Raw genomic sequence first — 18818 nt, 5'->3', positions numbered from 1 at the left:
GACATTTACAAATGGATATCCCATTTTCCCATATAATTGGGTAAAGAGGATTTCTTCTCATCAATGTATATTTGGGAACCTTTATCACTAATTAGATGAAACAAGGTTCATATGTTTGTGTAGCTCCTATTCTGTTTCATTTTTCTCTGTGTCTGTTTTGTTCCAGAACCACACTGGTTTTGTTATTATACCTCTGTAGTATAAATTGAAGTCAGGTATTGTGAGGCCTTCAGTTTACAGAATTCCTTACTTTTCTGGGTCTTTTATTATTCCATGTAATTTTTAGGATTTTTTTTCTAGTTATTGAATAATATGGGTATTTTGATGAAGATTGTATTGATTCTGTAGGTGGATTTAGTTAATCTGATGTCTTGATTTAATCTCCAGATGGCTTTAGTTTATTTAATATAGTTAATGTAGGTGGCTTTAGTTTATATGTAGATGACTTTAAGTTTTTTAGTAATTTTTAAATAATTTTTCTTGTAGAGATCTTTCCTTTCTTTGGTTAGACTTATTAGACTTGTTACTGAGCATTCTTTTTTTTTTTTTTTTTTTTTTTTTTTTTTGTACTGGGGACTGAACTCAAGGACACTCAACCATTGAGCCACATCCCTAACCCTATTTTATATTTTTTTATTTAGAGATAGAGTCTCCCTGAGTTGCTTACTGTTGCTAAGGTTGGCTTTCAACTCCTGATCCTCGTGTCTCAGCCTCCGTGTGGCAACATGACTGGCTTACTAAGAATTTTTGTGTTATTTGGAATAAAATGAGTTTTCTGATTTCTTTCCCAATGAATTCATTATTGTGGGCAAAAGCTATTGGTTTTTATATCTTGATTTATTTATTATGCAACTTTGCTGAATTTGTTTATCATCACTAGAAATCTTCTGGTGGAACTTTTAGTATTTTTTAAGTTTAGAATTACATCATCTACAAACAGCGATAATTTGACTCCTTCCTTTTCTATTTGTAACCCTTTCATTTCTGCCTCTTGCCAAATGCTTCAACTAAAATTGGAGTATTTATTGCATAGGAATAGTGGCAGTGGACATCCTTCTATTGTTCCTCATTTAGAAGAAATGCATTCAGCTCTTCCCTATTCAGTAGGATGTTGGCTTTAGGTTTGTCATATATAGACTTTCTATTGATTTGAGTTTATTGCATTCCTGTAATGAAAACAACTTTATCATGTTTTTGAATTTCATTTGAATTGCTATTATATTGAGGGGGTTTTCATGTAAGTTCATCAGTTATATTGGTGTGTCATTTTCTTTCATCAGAGAAGTGTTCTTGTCAGGATTTTTATTTTATTTTTTTTAAGTAATACTGGGGATTGAACCCAGAACAATTCTAACACTAAGCTAGAATCCCAGTTCTTTTTATTTTATTTGAGAGAAGGTCTTGCTAAGTTACTGAGGCTGGTCTTGAACTTGTGATCCTCCTGGCTCAACCTCCCCAAATTTTGGATCATGTAGGTGTGTGCAACACAGCTGGGCTTTGACTGGTTTTTAATATCATGGTGATACTGGCTTCATAGAAAAAATTTGGGACAGTTTTTATTGTTCTATATCAAGGAAGAACTTGAGAAGCATTGTGTTAATTTCTCCTGATTATCTGATAGAATTCAGTATTGAATTTGCTTGTCCAGGAATGTTTGTGTTGGAAGGCTTGGTATTAGTGCTTCTGGTATATTGCTTTTTATTGTTATTTTAGGTTTTCATTATCCACTTTATTCATTTTGGGTAGGTCATAGGTATCTAGAAATTTAACCATTTCTTTTAGATTTTCCAATTATTAGAATATGAGTTTTCAAAATAGTTCCCTGACAATCCTCTAAATTGCATTGGTTTATGTGATAATGTGATCTCTTTCATCTCTAATTTTATGAATTTGAGTTTTCCCTTTTCTTTGAGTTGTTTATCTAAGAGTTTATTCATTTTGTTTATTGTTTCAAAGAACCAACTAGTTTTTTTTTCATTAATCCTTTGTATTTTATTCTTTATTAATTATATCTCTGATTCTCATTCTTTTCTTGTGCTCATCTGGAGAATAATTTGTTGTTGTTTTTATAAGACTGGGAGATTGACTTCTAGATTATTTGATTTGAATCTTTCTAGTATTTTATTTAGGAACACACAACTGCATTTTCCTTTTAGAACTGCCTTTAGAGTATCCCAGAAATTCTGGTACATTGTATTTCTGTTGTTTGATTCTGAGATTTTTAAAATTTCTCTCCTGATTTTTATGACATACACTTAAAAGTGGGTGATTCAATCTCCATGATTGTGTACTAGCTTCAATTTTTCTTGCTATGGATTTTAGGCAATAATTATCTGATAAGCTATAAGGCATTGGTTCCACATTTTTCTATTTGTTAGGACTTTATTTATGGTCATAAATATGGTCTATTTTGGAGAGAGTTCCATGAGCAGGTGAAAATAAAGTATGATACTCAAAATATCTTATAGATCCTTATTATTTCCATTTTGTCTATAGTATGATTGAATGCAAGCCATTTGTTTTCTTTAAAATTAGGACTGATTTTGTAATTGAAAGGTAGATATGCTCGTGTTAAATCAGTTTCATATGATTGTAAGGAAGGCAAATGGATACAGAAGTGAAGTAAAGAGCCAAAAGCAAAAACTGCTCACCTTAGCTGCCAGCTTTATTTATATCAATAGATTACTTTAGGTCATTGGCTTCATTAGTAAATATTGTTCATTGTGTTACTAGTCAGGTTACAGACTTAGCAACATTATATGCAGCTCATTTTTCAGTTACATAATAAGTTGCAATGTGCAATGTTAGGAGCTTTGTGTAGCTCTCAAGAAAATCCATTGTATAAAGTTACTGTTATGTTGACAGGTTTAGGCTCAGTGAAACATTGTGGTGAGATCCTTTATTTCCTGGGGCTGTGTGCCTGAGATCAAGGTCAAGGCTGATAGACTCTAGCACAGAACCTCCTCATAAAGGACATTACCATAGCAGCTAGGCATTGCACATGTATTAGTTATCTGACTAGTTCCAGGGAGTAACTGCAGAGCGTTCTAAGGGTTGGAAACAAGGTGCTTGTTATCCCCCAGGAGTTTGCTCACCAGAGGAATGCTTTTCTGTATATTTCCATGGTCAGAATCCCTACATATGATCATAGTGAACTTGGAACAAAACTGTGGAAAACCTGTGGGAGTTGGATTTTGAAATAGTGAAGTTGGTAATAAAATGATCAGATGACTGTCTAAATTGGATTTTGTCATGAGCATATATCTATAATATTCATAAGGACAATCTAAAAATAACATGTTAGATATCTTCTTCATGTTCTACTTATTAGTCACTTTCATTTTTCTGTTATTTATTGTCAATGTGGCTCATTTCTCATGCAGGTGACTGGCCCTTTTGTACAGCTTCTGTATTAGTACAGGAATATCAGATGTAGGTTTTTGTTTGTTTTTCCCAGCACAATCTTGTGTCTAGGTGTGGTAGGTGCAAATGTAGGGCTTATGTACTAGTGTAGATTAGAGATATTATCAATCTTGTGCTGGAGCCAATTCAAGACTGAGGAGACTGTAAAGTCCATAGTACTGAATACATGGTGAGATGGATGACACTGATCATCAGGGAAACAAGGTTTGATTTTGGGTTAGATACACAGGCAATTATAAAAGACATATGTGTAAAATAGTACAAGATTGTGGTTGACCACATGGGATTCTTAGCATGTGTATTGAAAATAACTCATAATAAGAATAATAATGATGATGATTATACTAATAGAATATTACTTAATATATGAGAAAATGTCATTTTAACAATAATAATGATGTAAAACAATGAATATGAGAAAGAGTGACAATAGATGATTTAACAGAAAGAAATAATCAAGATTAGAAATACACATTTGTGCTGGAGACGTGTCTCAGTGGTACAGAAGTTGCCTTGCTTGTGCAAGAATCCAGGTTTAATTCCCACCACTACAAAAAAAAATTTTTAAAGAATTTTTTTCATTACAGCATTATAGTTATATGTATTAATTAGGTTTATTTTGAAAAAATAATACATGGTTCAACTTGATTTGCTCCCTTTCAATTCTCATTACCTTCTTTTATCTCCATCCTCCCTCCCAATATTCTCCTTCCTCTACTAATCATCCTTTCATATATTTATTTATTATCAATTGGTGCTCTCTACATATACATAAAGGTGTAATTTATGGTGTTAAGTTTATATATGCACATAATATTGTTTTGTTAAAATTCTTCTCCTTTCCTGTCCCTTCTCCCTCTCACTCTCTTTCTAATCTTCCCATATCTTTATAATATCTAAGCCTCCACTTTCCCCTTATTTTGTTCTAGCTGCCACATATGAGAGAAAACATTTGATACTTGATTTTTCTGAGTTTGATTTATTTCACTTAGCATTACATTCTCCATTTCCATCCATTTACTGGCAGATGTCATAATTTCATGATCTAAATCTTCTTTATGGCTGAATAAATATCATGTGTATATGTATATGTGTGTGTGTGTGTGTGTGTGTGACATTTTCTTAATCCATCTATTGATGGGCATCTGAACTGTTTTCATAAAATGGCTATGGTGAATTGTGCTACTATATATATAAAAGTGAGTGTATCAACATATAGGTTTTGTAAATTTATATTTTATTCTAATTTGTTATTTATGACATCAGAATACATTATATTTCATATTACACACATAGAATATCTCTGGTTGTACACAAAATATAGTCACACCATTTGTGTCTTCATACATGTACTTAGGGTAATGATGTCTATCTCATTCCATCATCTTTTCTACCCTATGCCCCTCCCTTCTCCTCAAAATATAGTTTTAATCACATTGAGTTATGTATATATAAGAAACACTTGACAGATACTCAGTATTCAGGGCTATTCAGACATGTTTTTTAATACAAATATAAATAAATCATAAGTAGAAAATAATAACACTTCACTAAGGATCAAATATGTATATGTGTGTGTGTGTGTATGTATATATATATATAATCTCCATGGCATGTTAATGTAAATATTTCTTATTATGGAAAAGAAGATTATTTATTTTTTTAATTTTTTTTAGTTGTATTTGGACAAAATACTTTTATTTTATTTACTTATTTATATGTGGTGCTGAGGATTGAACCCAGTGCTTCACACATGCTAGGCGAGTGCTCTACTGCTAAGCCACAACCCCATCCCAGAAGATTATTTATTTTAAAAATATCACTTATGTTTGTGTTTGCCCTTTTTTACTGGCAGTGGACTTGATTCTTCTGTGCCTACTGTAAAAACTTATTTCTTTTTTATTCTGGTAAAATATACATAAAATTAAATTGACCATTACAATCATCTTTAAGAATACAATTTAGTACTAGATAGTATATTCACAGTGTTGTAAAACAATTACATCTATAAAGTTTCTGACAGTTTATATATAAAAAAGAACCAGTGCCTTCCAACACCCATTCCCAATTTCTTCCCTAAGGCCCTGGAATGACTAAAATGCATTTTTTTCAATGCATTTGCTTTGTCTTAAAAAATTTTACATAATTTGACATATGCAGTGTATGGCAAGTTCTTCTAATTTCTTTCCCTTAACATAATGCTTTCAAGGCCATCTATGTTGCATATTTTAGTATTCTAATTAAACTCTTGATGAATACAATTCTACTGTGTGGACATACCAAATTTTAGTTAGCTGTCATGGTTATTATTATGACATCTGCAGTACTGTGGATAAATCCAGGTATACTCTACCACTGAGCAACACTCACAGACTTTTTTCTTTTTGAAGCAGGGATTCCATAAACTTGCTCAAACTTGAGGTTTCCCTACCTATCCTCTAGAGTTCCTGGGATTCTAGGTTGCACCACTATGCCTGGCAGTTATCAGTTAATCTTCTATTAGACATATGGGTTGTTTGCAACTTTGGTTATTTTGAATAATTCAACTATAAATATTCATATACAAATTGTTTTCTAAGTACATTTTTAGTTATTTTTGTACATGTCTGGGATCAATTCTGTTCATTATGTAATTCTGTGTTAGTTTTTTATTATTATTTACATATTTATCATTTAGAATACATGAAGGTGCTTTCCACAATACTTGCACCATTTTGCATTCTCTCAAAGATGTATGGAATATTCAATTTTTCATAGCCTTGATATTTTTTGTTTGTTCAGTTTTAGGTTTTGTATATTTTAATACTTTTTTGTTTACAGTACACAGTATAATATTTAGATTAAACCACCTCCCATGTTCTTGGATGGTGAGAATCAATATTGTCATAATGGCCATACTACCAAAAGAGCTATGCAGATTCAAGGAAATCCCCATTAAAATTCCTATGATCTCTTCATAGACGTAGAAAAAAAGCAGCCATGAAATTTATTTGGAAAAATAAGAGGCCCAGAATAGCTAAAGCAATCCTTAGTGAGGAGTACAAAGCCTGAAACATTATAATATCAGGCCATAAATTATAATTCAGACCTACAGTAACAACAAAAAAAATCATGATATTGCACAAAAGTACACAAGAAAGCCAATGGAACAGAATAGAAGAAACCAAGACAACCCCACATAAATACAGTTACCTCATATTAGACAAAGATGCTAAAAATGCACACTGGAGAAAAGATTGCCTCTTCAACAAATGGTGCTGGGCAAACTTAAGTCCATATGTAGTAGAATGAAAGTTAATTTGTATTTCTCACCCTGCACAAAAATCAACTCTAAGTGGACCAAAAACCTAGAAATCATACCAGAATGTACTAGAAGAAAACATAGGCCCAGCACTCCAACCCATTGGCACAGGAACTGACTTCCTGAATAAGACTCTAAAATAAATGAATGAATGAATGAATGAATAAACAAATAAATAAATAAGATGGCATCAAACTAAATATCTTCTTCACAGCAAAAGAAAAATAGTGTGAAGATAGAACCTATAGAATGGGAGAAAATCTTTGCCACCTGTATATGTTGTTAATTTCTAGGATATACAAAGAACTCAAAAAGCTTAATACACACACACACACACACACACACACACACACATATGAAAAAAAAACAATCAGTAAAGGGGCAAAGGAACTGAATACACCCTTATCAAAAGAATAAATATGAATAATCAATAAATATGTGAAAAAATGTTTAACATTTCCAGATATTAGAGAAATACAAATTAAAATGACACTGAGATTCCATCTCACTCCAGTCAGAGTGTCAAGTGTCAAGAATACAAGTAACAAATGCTAAAGAGGATGTGGAATGCTTATATACTGTTGGTGGGATTGTAGATTGTTGTAACCTCTCTGGAAAGCAGTATGGAGATTCCTGAAGGAATGGAACCACCATTTAACCCAGTTATCCCACTCCTCAGTATTTATCCAAAGGACTTAAAATCAGCATACCACAGTGACACAGCTACATTAATGTTTATAGCAGCTCAATTTACAATAGCTAAGCTATGAAACTAACTTAGGCATCCTTCAGCAGATGAATGGATAAAGAAATTGTTGCTTAGGGGAACACAATGGAATGTTATTTAGCCATAAATAAGAATGACTTTATGACTTTTGCCTGTAAATGGATGGATCTGGAAAAAATTATGCTAAGTCAAATAAACAAATTTCCCCAAAACAAAAATTCTAATTTTTTTGCTAATAAGTGAAAGCTAAACCATGTAAAGTGTTGGAGGATAAGAAGAGAAGTTTAGTATATTAGATAATGATGATCAAAAAGAAGGGATGCGAATAGGAATAGGAAAGACAGTAGAATGAATCTAACATAATTTTCCTATGTACACATATAAAAATAACTAAGTGAATCCCCTCATCATGCCCACCCACAAGAATAGGATCCTAATTAGAATACAATATATCCCATGCTTGTATAATTTCATCACAATGGATTCTACTGTCATATAGAACTAAGAAGAACCAATAAAATTAAATAAAATATGAAATTGTTTGAAGAGCAAGATAAGTTTATCCTGTTAGAAACATTATATAATATATACATGTATCAAAATCTTTATTGCATAAGTATGTACAATTTTTATTTTAATTATTAAAAATAAGTTTAAATTTAAAAAACAAAAATATTCAAGCAGGATTGTTGTTGCTATTTGTTATTTTAATAATATACATAAATACCATAAAACATTTGAACTCAAATTTACTAGTAAATATTTCCTTTAGTTGTCTACCTCATTTCATTTCAAAAGTTTCTCTCATACCACCAGTATTGGATTCCCTAGAGAGCTTGCTACATACTCAGAAAACACAGCTCCATCCCAGAACTATTTATTGAATCACATTCTGCATTTTAGTAAATCTCTGATTCATGGTTGTGCAATTAAAATTTGAGAATTCCCCTTCTTAGTCATCATAACTTTCTCATATGAGATATATATATATATATAATTTAGATTATGATATAAAAATAACAAATGTATAGTCTTGTGTTGATGCCTGAATTTTATATTTTATTTCATAAATGTGGAGTATATACACTCTTTTTGGACTTATGTCACTTTTTCTTCAGAGGTAGATAATGGTAACACTGTGTTTAAAAGTATCTTTATAAATAAGTAAAGTCATCACTTACATGAGAATCCTTTTACAAACTCTCAGCTCAACTTTATTTTGTTTTTTAAGAGAGAGTGAGATGAGAGAGGGAGAGAATTTTAATATTTATTTTTTAGTTTTCGGCAGACACAACATCTTTGGTTCTTTTTTATGTGGTGGTGAGGATTGAACCCGGGCCGCACGCATGTCAGGCGAGCGCACTACGCTTGAGCCACATCCCCAGCCCTCAGCTCAACTTTAGTTAGATTACAAACTCTGAATTATCATATGGTCAAGTTGCTATTTATTTACCTATTCTTACTTCAGGAACTGTTGACATTCAGGGATGTGGCCGTTGATTTCACTGAAGAGGAGTGGGAATGCCTGCAGCCTGCTCAGCAAAAATTATATAGTGATGTAATGTTAGAGAACTACAGAAACATGGTGTTCTTGGGTAAGTATAACTAATTTTTAATTATTGTTATTTAATTTTCTTCCCTTGAAGATATTTCTGGGAAGTTCTCTGCAAGAATGAGTTTTAGATTTGTGCTTTCAAGAAAAAGGCATTGTTTGGTACAGATAAATGTTAATGATATTCCTTTGAGTCTTTAATCTCTTCCTTCCTTGGTTAGTTATATATTCTTCACTTTACATAAGTGGTACTTAGAGGAATTCAGTGATGTAAAATATTGTGGCCTACACATGGCATTGGACACATTGAGAGCCCCAAATGTCAAGGAGGACATCAAACTTCAAAGTGTTGATGGAGAAGTTATCCACCAGAAAATATTTTTTAGAAGCTTAGGTTTATTTCTCTTGTTGTCATTGAACACATATGCCCTATGTTTATCATGCTTTCAAATTCTTTAAAGTCTCCTTTTTTCTCCAGTGATGTACCAGTATATTCACATTAACCACCAAAACCCGCCTTAGCTTATGAGGGTCAGCATGATATTATTTGTGGGCCTTTAGGAAATTGATGCATATTTTTGGAGAACTCTAGGTCAAACCATTGTAATAAATTAATGCTGAGAGCCACAGCTCAGTCGGAATGGCCCCTGGCATTTTGCCAATAGTATTGGTTGAGAGGCAAGCCACTAAGACGATGCTGGATTGATTCGGTTGTATATTAGACCTTTACTGTCCGCCTCGGCCTGCTACTTTGGAGTTCTCGAGCTACTTTGGACTTCTCGTGGGGATTCCCGGAGAGTTCCCATTGGTTGGGGAAGTGCGGGAGGAGGGATTTTGAGAGGAGGGATTTCCGGTTGGTGGTTCCTGGAGGAGCCATGTGGCATTCGGGAGAGTTCCCAGGGAGCCTGTGTGGAGTGTGCTGGTGGAGTTCAGAAATAAAGTTTGTTCCTGCTTCAGTGGCTCGTGATTTGTGCCCAGCCAGACTGCGGCAAATTAATATTATAAAGCAATCTCTCCAATATTATTTATATATTTATTCATTAAAATTTCCTTATCAGAGCTCTTTATAAATACTTGTAATGGATTTTCTGTAAAGTGAAGATCAAGGTTTATAATGAATGCTCTTTTGGGATCTATAGTCACAGTTGCAAATTGTAGTTACATAAAAAGGTTTGTAAAATAGTAAATCTGTGGATATATACAATTTTGTTTGTTAAATTTTCTTTTTCTTCCATTTTATTGAATAGGTCTTATGTTGTGGAGTAGGTTTTCTCACATAATTTAGTACTGTTTTATTTTTATCCATATTTTATGATTAGATAGCAATTTCCATTATTTCACAAATTAGGACAATGTAAGTTTAAATTAAGATATGCATGATCCTTGTTTCTGTTGCCAATAAAATTACATGTGCTTTTACTTGCTTGCATAAATATTATACCCTTTTAATGACATTTATATTTTATCTGGATTAGTTTTTTATCCTGCCTATGAACAGAGTAGTGTAAATTTTCTATATGTTAATATACCTGGGGATAAAACCAGGTACGCTCTAATAATGAGCTATATGCCCCAGCCCCTTTCTATTTATGTTTGGAGGAAGGTTCTCATTAAGTTACTGAGGATGGCTTTGAAATTGCAATCTTTCTGCCTCAGAATTCCTAGTACCCGGATTACATGCATGCACTTTATTTATATATTTATGATTTTTTTCTTATGTATTGGGTAAAGAGATTTCAACGGTAGCTTTAAAATATTTTGCAATTATTTTTATATTTTATGTGTTATTTGAAATTTTAATTGTAATTAAATCCACAAAACAAAACTTACTGTTCACCATATCAAATATATTGTTCAGTAATGTTAATTCAAATTGTTATGTAATATATCTATAAAAAGTTTACATCTCAAAAATCAATAAATAAATTCTTATGTAAACAAAGGCTCATTTCTGTCTTCTCCCCTCAGTAATGCCATTCTCATTTCTGTTCAGAAAGTTTTTGTTTGTCTGTTTGTGTTTTGTTTTAGGCATCTTATATAAGTAGAATTCTGCCATATTTTTCTTTTTGGTAGGGACCTATTTCAGTTAACCTAATATACTGAAGATTTATCCTGATTATAGATTTTACAGAAATTTATGGATTTTTTTTAACATGAAAAATATTCTGTAGTTTCTATATTACAAATTGCCTCATCCACTTATTTCAAGGAATATTTGGTTTGCTTTCTCATGGTAGCTCTTTTAGATAATACTGTAACAAACAATGGCATGCAAATGTCTTAATTTGCTACATATGCAAGAGATTATTACACTCCCAATTTAATATGCCTATCTGTTTAACTTGATGTCAGTACTACCCATTGAATATTGTAGCTTTTAATGTTTTTAAATCATGACACAACATTCTCCCAATTTTGTTTATATTTTGAAATTCTGGGGGCTTTCATACAATTTTGAGATTCCATAAAATTTCTGGAATATGTTTTTCTGTTTGCAAAAAAAAGAAGTGGGAGTTTGATAGAAATTTAGATGGAGTCTCCAGCTAACTGAGGCGTACAAAGGGTTCTTAATTTTATCTTTCAATTCTGGAACAAGACCATGTTCAAGATTGTTCAACCAATTGCCACGTATTTCTGGATTTTTTTAATATTTATTTTTTAGGTGTAGATGGACACAACACAATGCCTTTATTTTTATGTGGTGCTGAGGATTGACCCGGGTCACGCCCATGCTAGGCGAGCGCTCTACCACTGAGCCATAATCCCAGCCCTTATTTCTGGATTTCTGAACATCCCTTCCACTTTTGATTTCTAACTTTATGCTATGATATTTACAAAATAATTTTACTATTTTTATACCTATTAACCTTTGTTTTATTCCTTATCAGGGTCAATCCAGTTTAATATTCCATTTGCTATTGAGAACATTTAGTATATAAGTCAAATTCATTTAAAGTATTTTTCAAAGTTTTTGTTTTGTGATTACCATTTTGTTTGACTTTTTTTTTTTTTTTTTTTTTTTACAGTAAATGGAGATTGGTATCTCCTAGTATTATAGTGTTACTTTCTATTTCTGTATTTACTTTTTCCAATCTTACCTTTTTATGTCTGGAAAGTATGATATGAGTTGAAAACATGTCTATTCTCATGACAGTATTCTAGGGAAAAGTCTTTTTTATCTTTGTATAATCTACTTTGCCTCTTTTTAATTTTTTTTAATTTAAAGTATATTTTATGCCATATAACTTCTTGTTTTAAATGGTTTCTGTATCATAATTTGGCAACCCCAGCTTTTTTTTTTTTTTTTTTTTTGGTCACTTTTGTATGTAACACTCATATTCTTTTGCTTTCATCTACTTCTTTCCTTAGATTTAGAGTTCCCTATAGATTACATTCAGTTGAATTTCTTTCAGATTTATTATTTTTATTTTCTAAAATTTTTTTTGTTCTTTTTAGATATACCGTAGTAGATATATGTATTTTGACATATTTTACATACATGGAATATGACTTTCCATTCTTGTGGTTGTATAAAATGTGGAGTTACACTGGTTGTATATTAATATATGAATATAGAAAAGTTATTTCTGATTCACTCTACTTTCTTATTCCCATCCCACTCTCTTCCCTTCATTCCCTTTTATCTAATCCAAAATGAACTTCTATTTTTGCCTACCTTATTGTGTGTAAGCACATGCATATCAGAGAGAACATCAGCCTTATGAAGTAATATTTTACTACCTCTACATTTAGCATACAATAGTCACTTCTAAATAGTCACTTCTATGCAGACTAAATTTTTCAATTACGGACTCAATTTGTCTACTACATACATAACAGTCTTGAATAAACTACACCCATGTACCAATAGTCCTAATTTGAAAATGTCTTCAAAATATAAGCATTTTGGCCCTCACCAACCTTGTGCACTATAATGCTAACATTTTCAGAAGACAATCCTTCCCAATAATTTTAACATAAAATATACAAAAGTGGTTTACTAATTATACTTTTGTCATACACTGGCAACCTCTTTGACATCTAGAAAAGCTAGATGTAGATTAGGACTTGTTGATCCTTTATATACACTAAGTACACAGCACAGTAAAACAAAACCCACAGACATAGGAACAGTGGTTACTCTTGCCTCATTGTAAGCACACTGGCATGGTGCTCCAGAGAATCAGCACACAATATGTATTACTCAACAGGGGTTTTGACTATTTCCCCACTCCCCCACAAAAAAATTTTATATGAATTTTTAAAAAAATTACACATGTGTTATATATCACCACTTCTACTTTTGACATATATTAAGAACTTTAGAACATCTAGAAAGCTTAGATATTTCTAAAAAGGTATTTAGCATTGTCAACTGTATATATAGTGATGAGGAGTAAAATACGCATACAAAACAATGGTTACAATATGAAGAATTTCTTTTACATATAGCCAGTCTGGCACAGGACAATTTCTTCTTGTGGTCCAAGGCTTCTTCATGTCTTCTAATCCACTCAAAAGATGTGGACAAGTGCCACTCCTAGATATGGTCTAACAACTCCATTTCAAGGTCACTTCCAGAAGATATTTCTGATTTTTTAAAACAAATGGCCATTTACAAGACATTATTTTGTAACTCTATTATATGTTATCAAACGTTTACATTTAGAATGTCCAGATGTGGCAAAAGTTTTAAAAGTTTCAGAGCAGCTTTTTCATATTATATACACAGGCCTTGTACAACAGGCCAGTAAATCTACCTGAAATGTGGTAGACATTTTCAACTGATCAAATATGATATGTTACCCTACAGTTTATGTCTTTGGTAGAATAAACACCAAATACCCAAGGGTGTTCACCCTTCCACCCATCATGCTCCAGGGCTTCATTCACCTTCCAGGATGGATAAGGCCTTTGTTTACCTTGCCAGGACAAGTTGTATTCTCGTGGAGCCCTCCTGGAATGGTCACAGAGAGCCCTAGTCTGTGCTGATGGGCTGCGGAATCCATCATCCACTCACCTTCTTGGGCCCTCAAAGCCCCTGCTGGCCTCCAGGCATTGGATTGGCCACCATTCCTCTTGACATGCTATGCCCCCACCACACAAAGTTGCCATTTTCTCAGGGCTGGCTTTGGCTAGGATGGACAGGATTGGGCCAGGAGATTTGGCAGCCCAGAGATCCTAGGTCTGAGGTCCTACAGATCAATGCCACCATCAGGTCATCCAGGCAGGGGAAGAGCTCTCAGGTTCTTCACAGCCTTGGCCAACCAGTGGGCAGCAACATTGGGAGCTCCAGGGGTCTGCAGGGCAGAAACTATAGGCTTTCACGAGCTCCCCAGCTCCTCACTAGCCTGGGGCTGGAGCACCCCAGAGCACCTTGGGGAGCAGGCCATGCTCCATTTTTCACCACACTCTGTGGAATTGATTCAGCAATTTCTTTTTCCTTTTTAGATTAATTTTGTTAGTAAAGCTTTTCCTTTTGATTTGTGGTTTGTAATAATGCATTAATAATAAAATAAATTTTTTAAAAGTAAAGAAATTGCTACTGTTACTTTGAAAGTTGTATTCTATAATTCTTATAATTGTTTTTTCTACTTTGCTTAATGGTTTAACTTGTGGTTTATCACTTTTCATAGTGGCATGCTTGAATTTCTCTCCTACTTCCCTTATATATTTTCTATATATATATTCCACTTCCCTTTATATATTCTATAGGTTTTTAAGTTTTCACAGGGTCTCACTATGTTGCTAAGACTGGACTTCAGCTTATAGTCTTCCTGCTCAGCCTCTCCCAGATGGCTAAGATTATAGTTTTACACCATGAATGCCTCTTTCAGACATTTTTTCTTGAGGAATTATTCACATTCACAATTTATGCTTATTTATATTAACAATCTTTGTCTGAATTTAGTTAACCAAATGTCTTCAAATGCTTACTTAGTGTTCTGGGTAATTCATAACTCTCACTATCCTACTGCTCAATTCCTAATATTTTTTGTTTTTGTTGTTGTTACTTTGATTAAACCATGGTTTTCTTTATCTTTATGTGCTGTACTATTGTTAATTGATTTGTCCATTAAAAAAACAGAAAACAGTAGATTATATAGTTCTTGTAGAAACAGTATGGAAATTTTAAAATAAATTATAAAAGGCAAGTATAGTGCTACAAGCTTGTAATCCTAGCTAACTGGGAAGCCAACAAAAGAATTTAATTTTGAGGCAAGTCACAGAAATTTAGGAACATCATGTCTCAAACAATTTTAAAATAGCTGTGTTGTAGTTTAGTGGTGTAGCATCCCTGGGCTTAATCCCAAGCACCACACAAAAATAATTAAAAGTAGAATGATGGCTGGGGATATGGCTCAAGTGGTAACGCGCTCACCTGGCATGCGCTGGGCACTGCGTTCGATCCTGAGCACCACATAAAATAAAAAATAATGATGTTGTGTCCACTGAAAACTGAAAAATAAATATTAAAAAGAAATTCTCCCTCTCTCCCTCTCCCTCCCTCTCCTCTCTCTCTCCCCCCCCCCCCCCCCCGCCCTCCTCTCTCTCTCTTTAAAAAAAATAGTAGAATGACCTCATGATACAGAAATGCCAATAGTAAATATGTATCCATAAGAGATGAAATCAGCATGTTGAAGAGATAGCTCCACTATTTTATTCAGTGAAAACATTGATCTCAATATTCAAGATATGGACTCAACCTATGTGCCCATCAATGATCAAATTAGTAAAAGTGTGGTATTTATATGCCATTGCTGTTTAGACATAAAAATATCTTGTCATTTAAAGTAACATAGGATGAATATGCAGGACTTTGCATTAAGTGAAATAAGGCAGATACAGAAAGTCAGCTGCAGGAGAATTTTTTTCACATGTGGAAGTCAGAAATTCAGAGAGTAAAATTGTGGTGACCAGGTACTGTGTTTTGTGGCGTGTTGGCATATTGTGCTGCAGTCTGGCTGGGCACAAAATAACCGAGCCGCCACAAGGCACTTATAGGTTCAAACAGGAACTCCTTTATTGCCCGAACTCCCGCAAACACCACCCACTCGGCCCTTCCAGGAACACCGCCAACCAGAAATCCCTCCTCCGGAACTCCCCCAACCAATGCAAACTCCCCAGGAATCCCTGTGAGAACTCCAAAGTAGCGGACAGCAGGGGTCTAATATACAATTGAATACACAGCTTAACATAACCATCATCATCTCTATGGCTCCATGGCTTCACCTCTCAACCACTCCCTTCTGGCAAAAATGCCATGCATCATTCTGACTCAGCTGTGACTCTCAGAATCTCCCCACTTCTGTTTAATTAAACAACAAGCATGTGGCTTAGGGAACGTGCGTGTCTTAGGTTATCCAATACTACATATGGTGCTTACCCCTCATCAGATGAGCTGATCTCAAGGCGTCAGCCTCCTGTCTTAGGATGGTACCATTGCAATTGGATCTTGCCCGTCATTGACTACCGGTCCAGCCTACTTGTGGATAGGCCTTTGCACCAGTGGGGGGTGAGGTTCTTTGCCTCACCTCTGTTGGCCCCCAAATTTTAGACCATCACAAGCAGAAGAGAGGCGGATGCAAAATGCCACAACACCAAGCCAAATGACGGTTCCTTTTGGAAGAATTGTACCACCGATGACACCATCAGCAAAGATACCCAAGCACTACCACAATTCGCTGCACCAACAGATAGTTCACAATGCATACAAGTGATACATAGTCCAGGCAAGTTCTGCAAGCAGTTCAAAGCAAAGGAATCTCTTAATATGTTCATTTCCTCCTAAAGTAAATCGACTCCTTGATTGAGCATCACTTGTTGAGTTACATTATTCATTGATGCATCAGTTTATACAGTTTGTTGTGATAGCTATTGCAGAAGCTGTAGTTTGATTTTATCTTTGTCTTCACCGGCACTGGGATGAAGATAGGAATTCTGGCAATGATGGCTAAAAAAAATTATGTAACATTCCAGCAGGCACTAAAAGAAAGCAATTTTCTAAACAATTTAATATTCTAAATAGAATTAGATGTAACGAAAAGGAAAGGTGAAAGTAAGCAAACATATCTGTTAACCTCCTTTTTTGTTCACATTTTAAAACAATCCTCAACAGGTGTTTACCCAATTAATTAACCATTTAAATCACGTGAATAAAAAAAAATTGGATCCCTTTTTTCATGAGCGCTCCTCATATATGATATATGGACATACGCACATACAGACATACAACACAAAACAGAAGTGTGCACACATAATACAATACATACAACACATAACATAATAGTAAAGGCCTTGTAGCTTTTCACAGGTGAAATCTCCATTGCAATGTTTAAAAACTCCACAGTCAAAAAATAGAACTGATCAGAAAAAATTTAACCAAAAAAAGGAAAAAGAAAAACATTAACCTAGGTCTGTATGACTCAAAAAATAAAATAGAACTTCATGATGTGGGAAAGGGCAATAATAAAATACATATTGAAAAAAGCATCCTGGGGGCTGGGGATGTGGCTCAAGCGGTAGCGCGCTCGTCTGGCATGCGTGCGGCCCGGGTTCCATCCTCAGCACCACATACAAAACAAAGATGTTGTGTCCGCCAATAACTAAAAAATAAATATTAAAAGAAAAAAGCATCCTGGTTTCATTAGCCTCCAGGTGTGGGAGAACCACTGTCACAGATGTAAGGATAGACAAACTGGAGTTCTGGATATCAGCTGTTATGGATTTGAGCCAAATCATCTTTTTGGTCTGTAGAAATCGCTTTAGTTAATCTCTCTGGAATCCAAATTGGCTGCTGTTCTCCCTGTGGAAACACACAAACAGACCCCCAACTCCAGACAATCACTGGGTCAGGACCTTTCCATTGTCCTGTTAGAATATCCTTCCAAAGTACCTTGGGCTTATGTACATTTTTTTGGACACATATGCCTTTCCGCAGCACTAAGCAGAATGATGAATCCAAATTTTAAAAGTTTAGAGTAAAAAGGGTTATTTTAAGTTTATCTTTGGGGGATATATACCCCTTCCCAATTCCCTCTTTTTGCTTTAATAAGTACATTTTAATAGTTTAATGAGCTCTTTCAACTATGCCTTGTCCCTGTGGATTGTATGGGATTCCTGTTATATGAATAATGCCAAATGATGAGCAAAATTGTTTAAAAGAGGTAGAAGTATAACCAGGGGCATTATCTGTTTTTAACTGTTTTGGAACGCCCACAGTGGCAAAATTTTGTAAGCAATGAGCTATAATATCTTTAGTTTTTTTCTCCAGCATGAAGGGAGCCCATCAAAAATCTGGAAGAAGTATCAACTGTAACATGCAAATATTTTAATTTTCCAAATTCTGGCAAGTGTGTGACATCCATCTGCCAAATATGGTTAGGTATCAGTCCTCTAGGATTGACTCCAAGAGTAACTTGTGGTAAAAAGGTCACACAATTTTGACATTGTTTTATTATTTGTCTAGCTTGTTCCAATAGTTATTTTAAAACACTTTTTTAAAAAGTATTAGCATTGACATGGAACCTTTTATGAAAATTTGTAGCTTCTTCTAGTGTAGAGAAAATATGTATGTCATGTGTAGTTATCTCTGCTAAATCATTGCCCAAACTAAGGGCTCCAGGCAATCCTGTATTTGCCCTTATATGTCCTATAAAGAATGGATCTTTTCTGTCCCAGATTAGACTTTGTATAGTGGAAAACAAAGAGAAAACAGTAGAGGAAGGAGAAATCCTACCAGCATCTTCAAGGGATACTATAGCATTAACTATATACTGACTAACGGAAAATAAATTAAATACAGAATCTTTAAA

At 34.0% G+C, this 18818-nt stretch overlaps 1 protein-coding gene across 1 annotated transcript in view; it reads left to right on the top strand.

The window, feature by feature from the left end:
* LOC114108540 (zinc finger protein 420-like) overlaps positions 1-18818 on the top strand; it is a 48680-nt gene that overhangs the window by 21841 nt on the left and 8021 nt on the right. Inside the window, exon 3 of the mRNA XM_071618517.1 lies at positions 8920-9046. Within this exon, the coding sequence (XP_071474618.1) occupies positions 8920-9046 (127 nt within the window). The remainder of the gene's footprint in view (positions 1-8919; positions 9047-18818) is intronic.

This window comes from Marmota flaviventris, chromosome 10 (genome assembly GCF_047511675.1).
Source record: "Marmota flaviventris isolate mMarFla1 chromosome 10, mMarFla1.hap1, whole genome shotgun sequence".
Taxonomy (NCBI): domain Eukaryota; kingdom Metazoa; phylum Chordata; class Mammalia; order Rodentia; family Sciuridae; genus Marmota; species Marmota flaviventris.
Note: the sequence above shows the minus strand (reverse complement) of the source record. Positions and strands in the feature narration are given on the sequence as shown.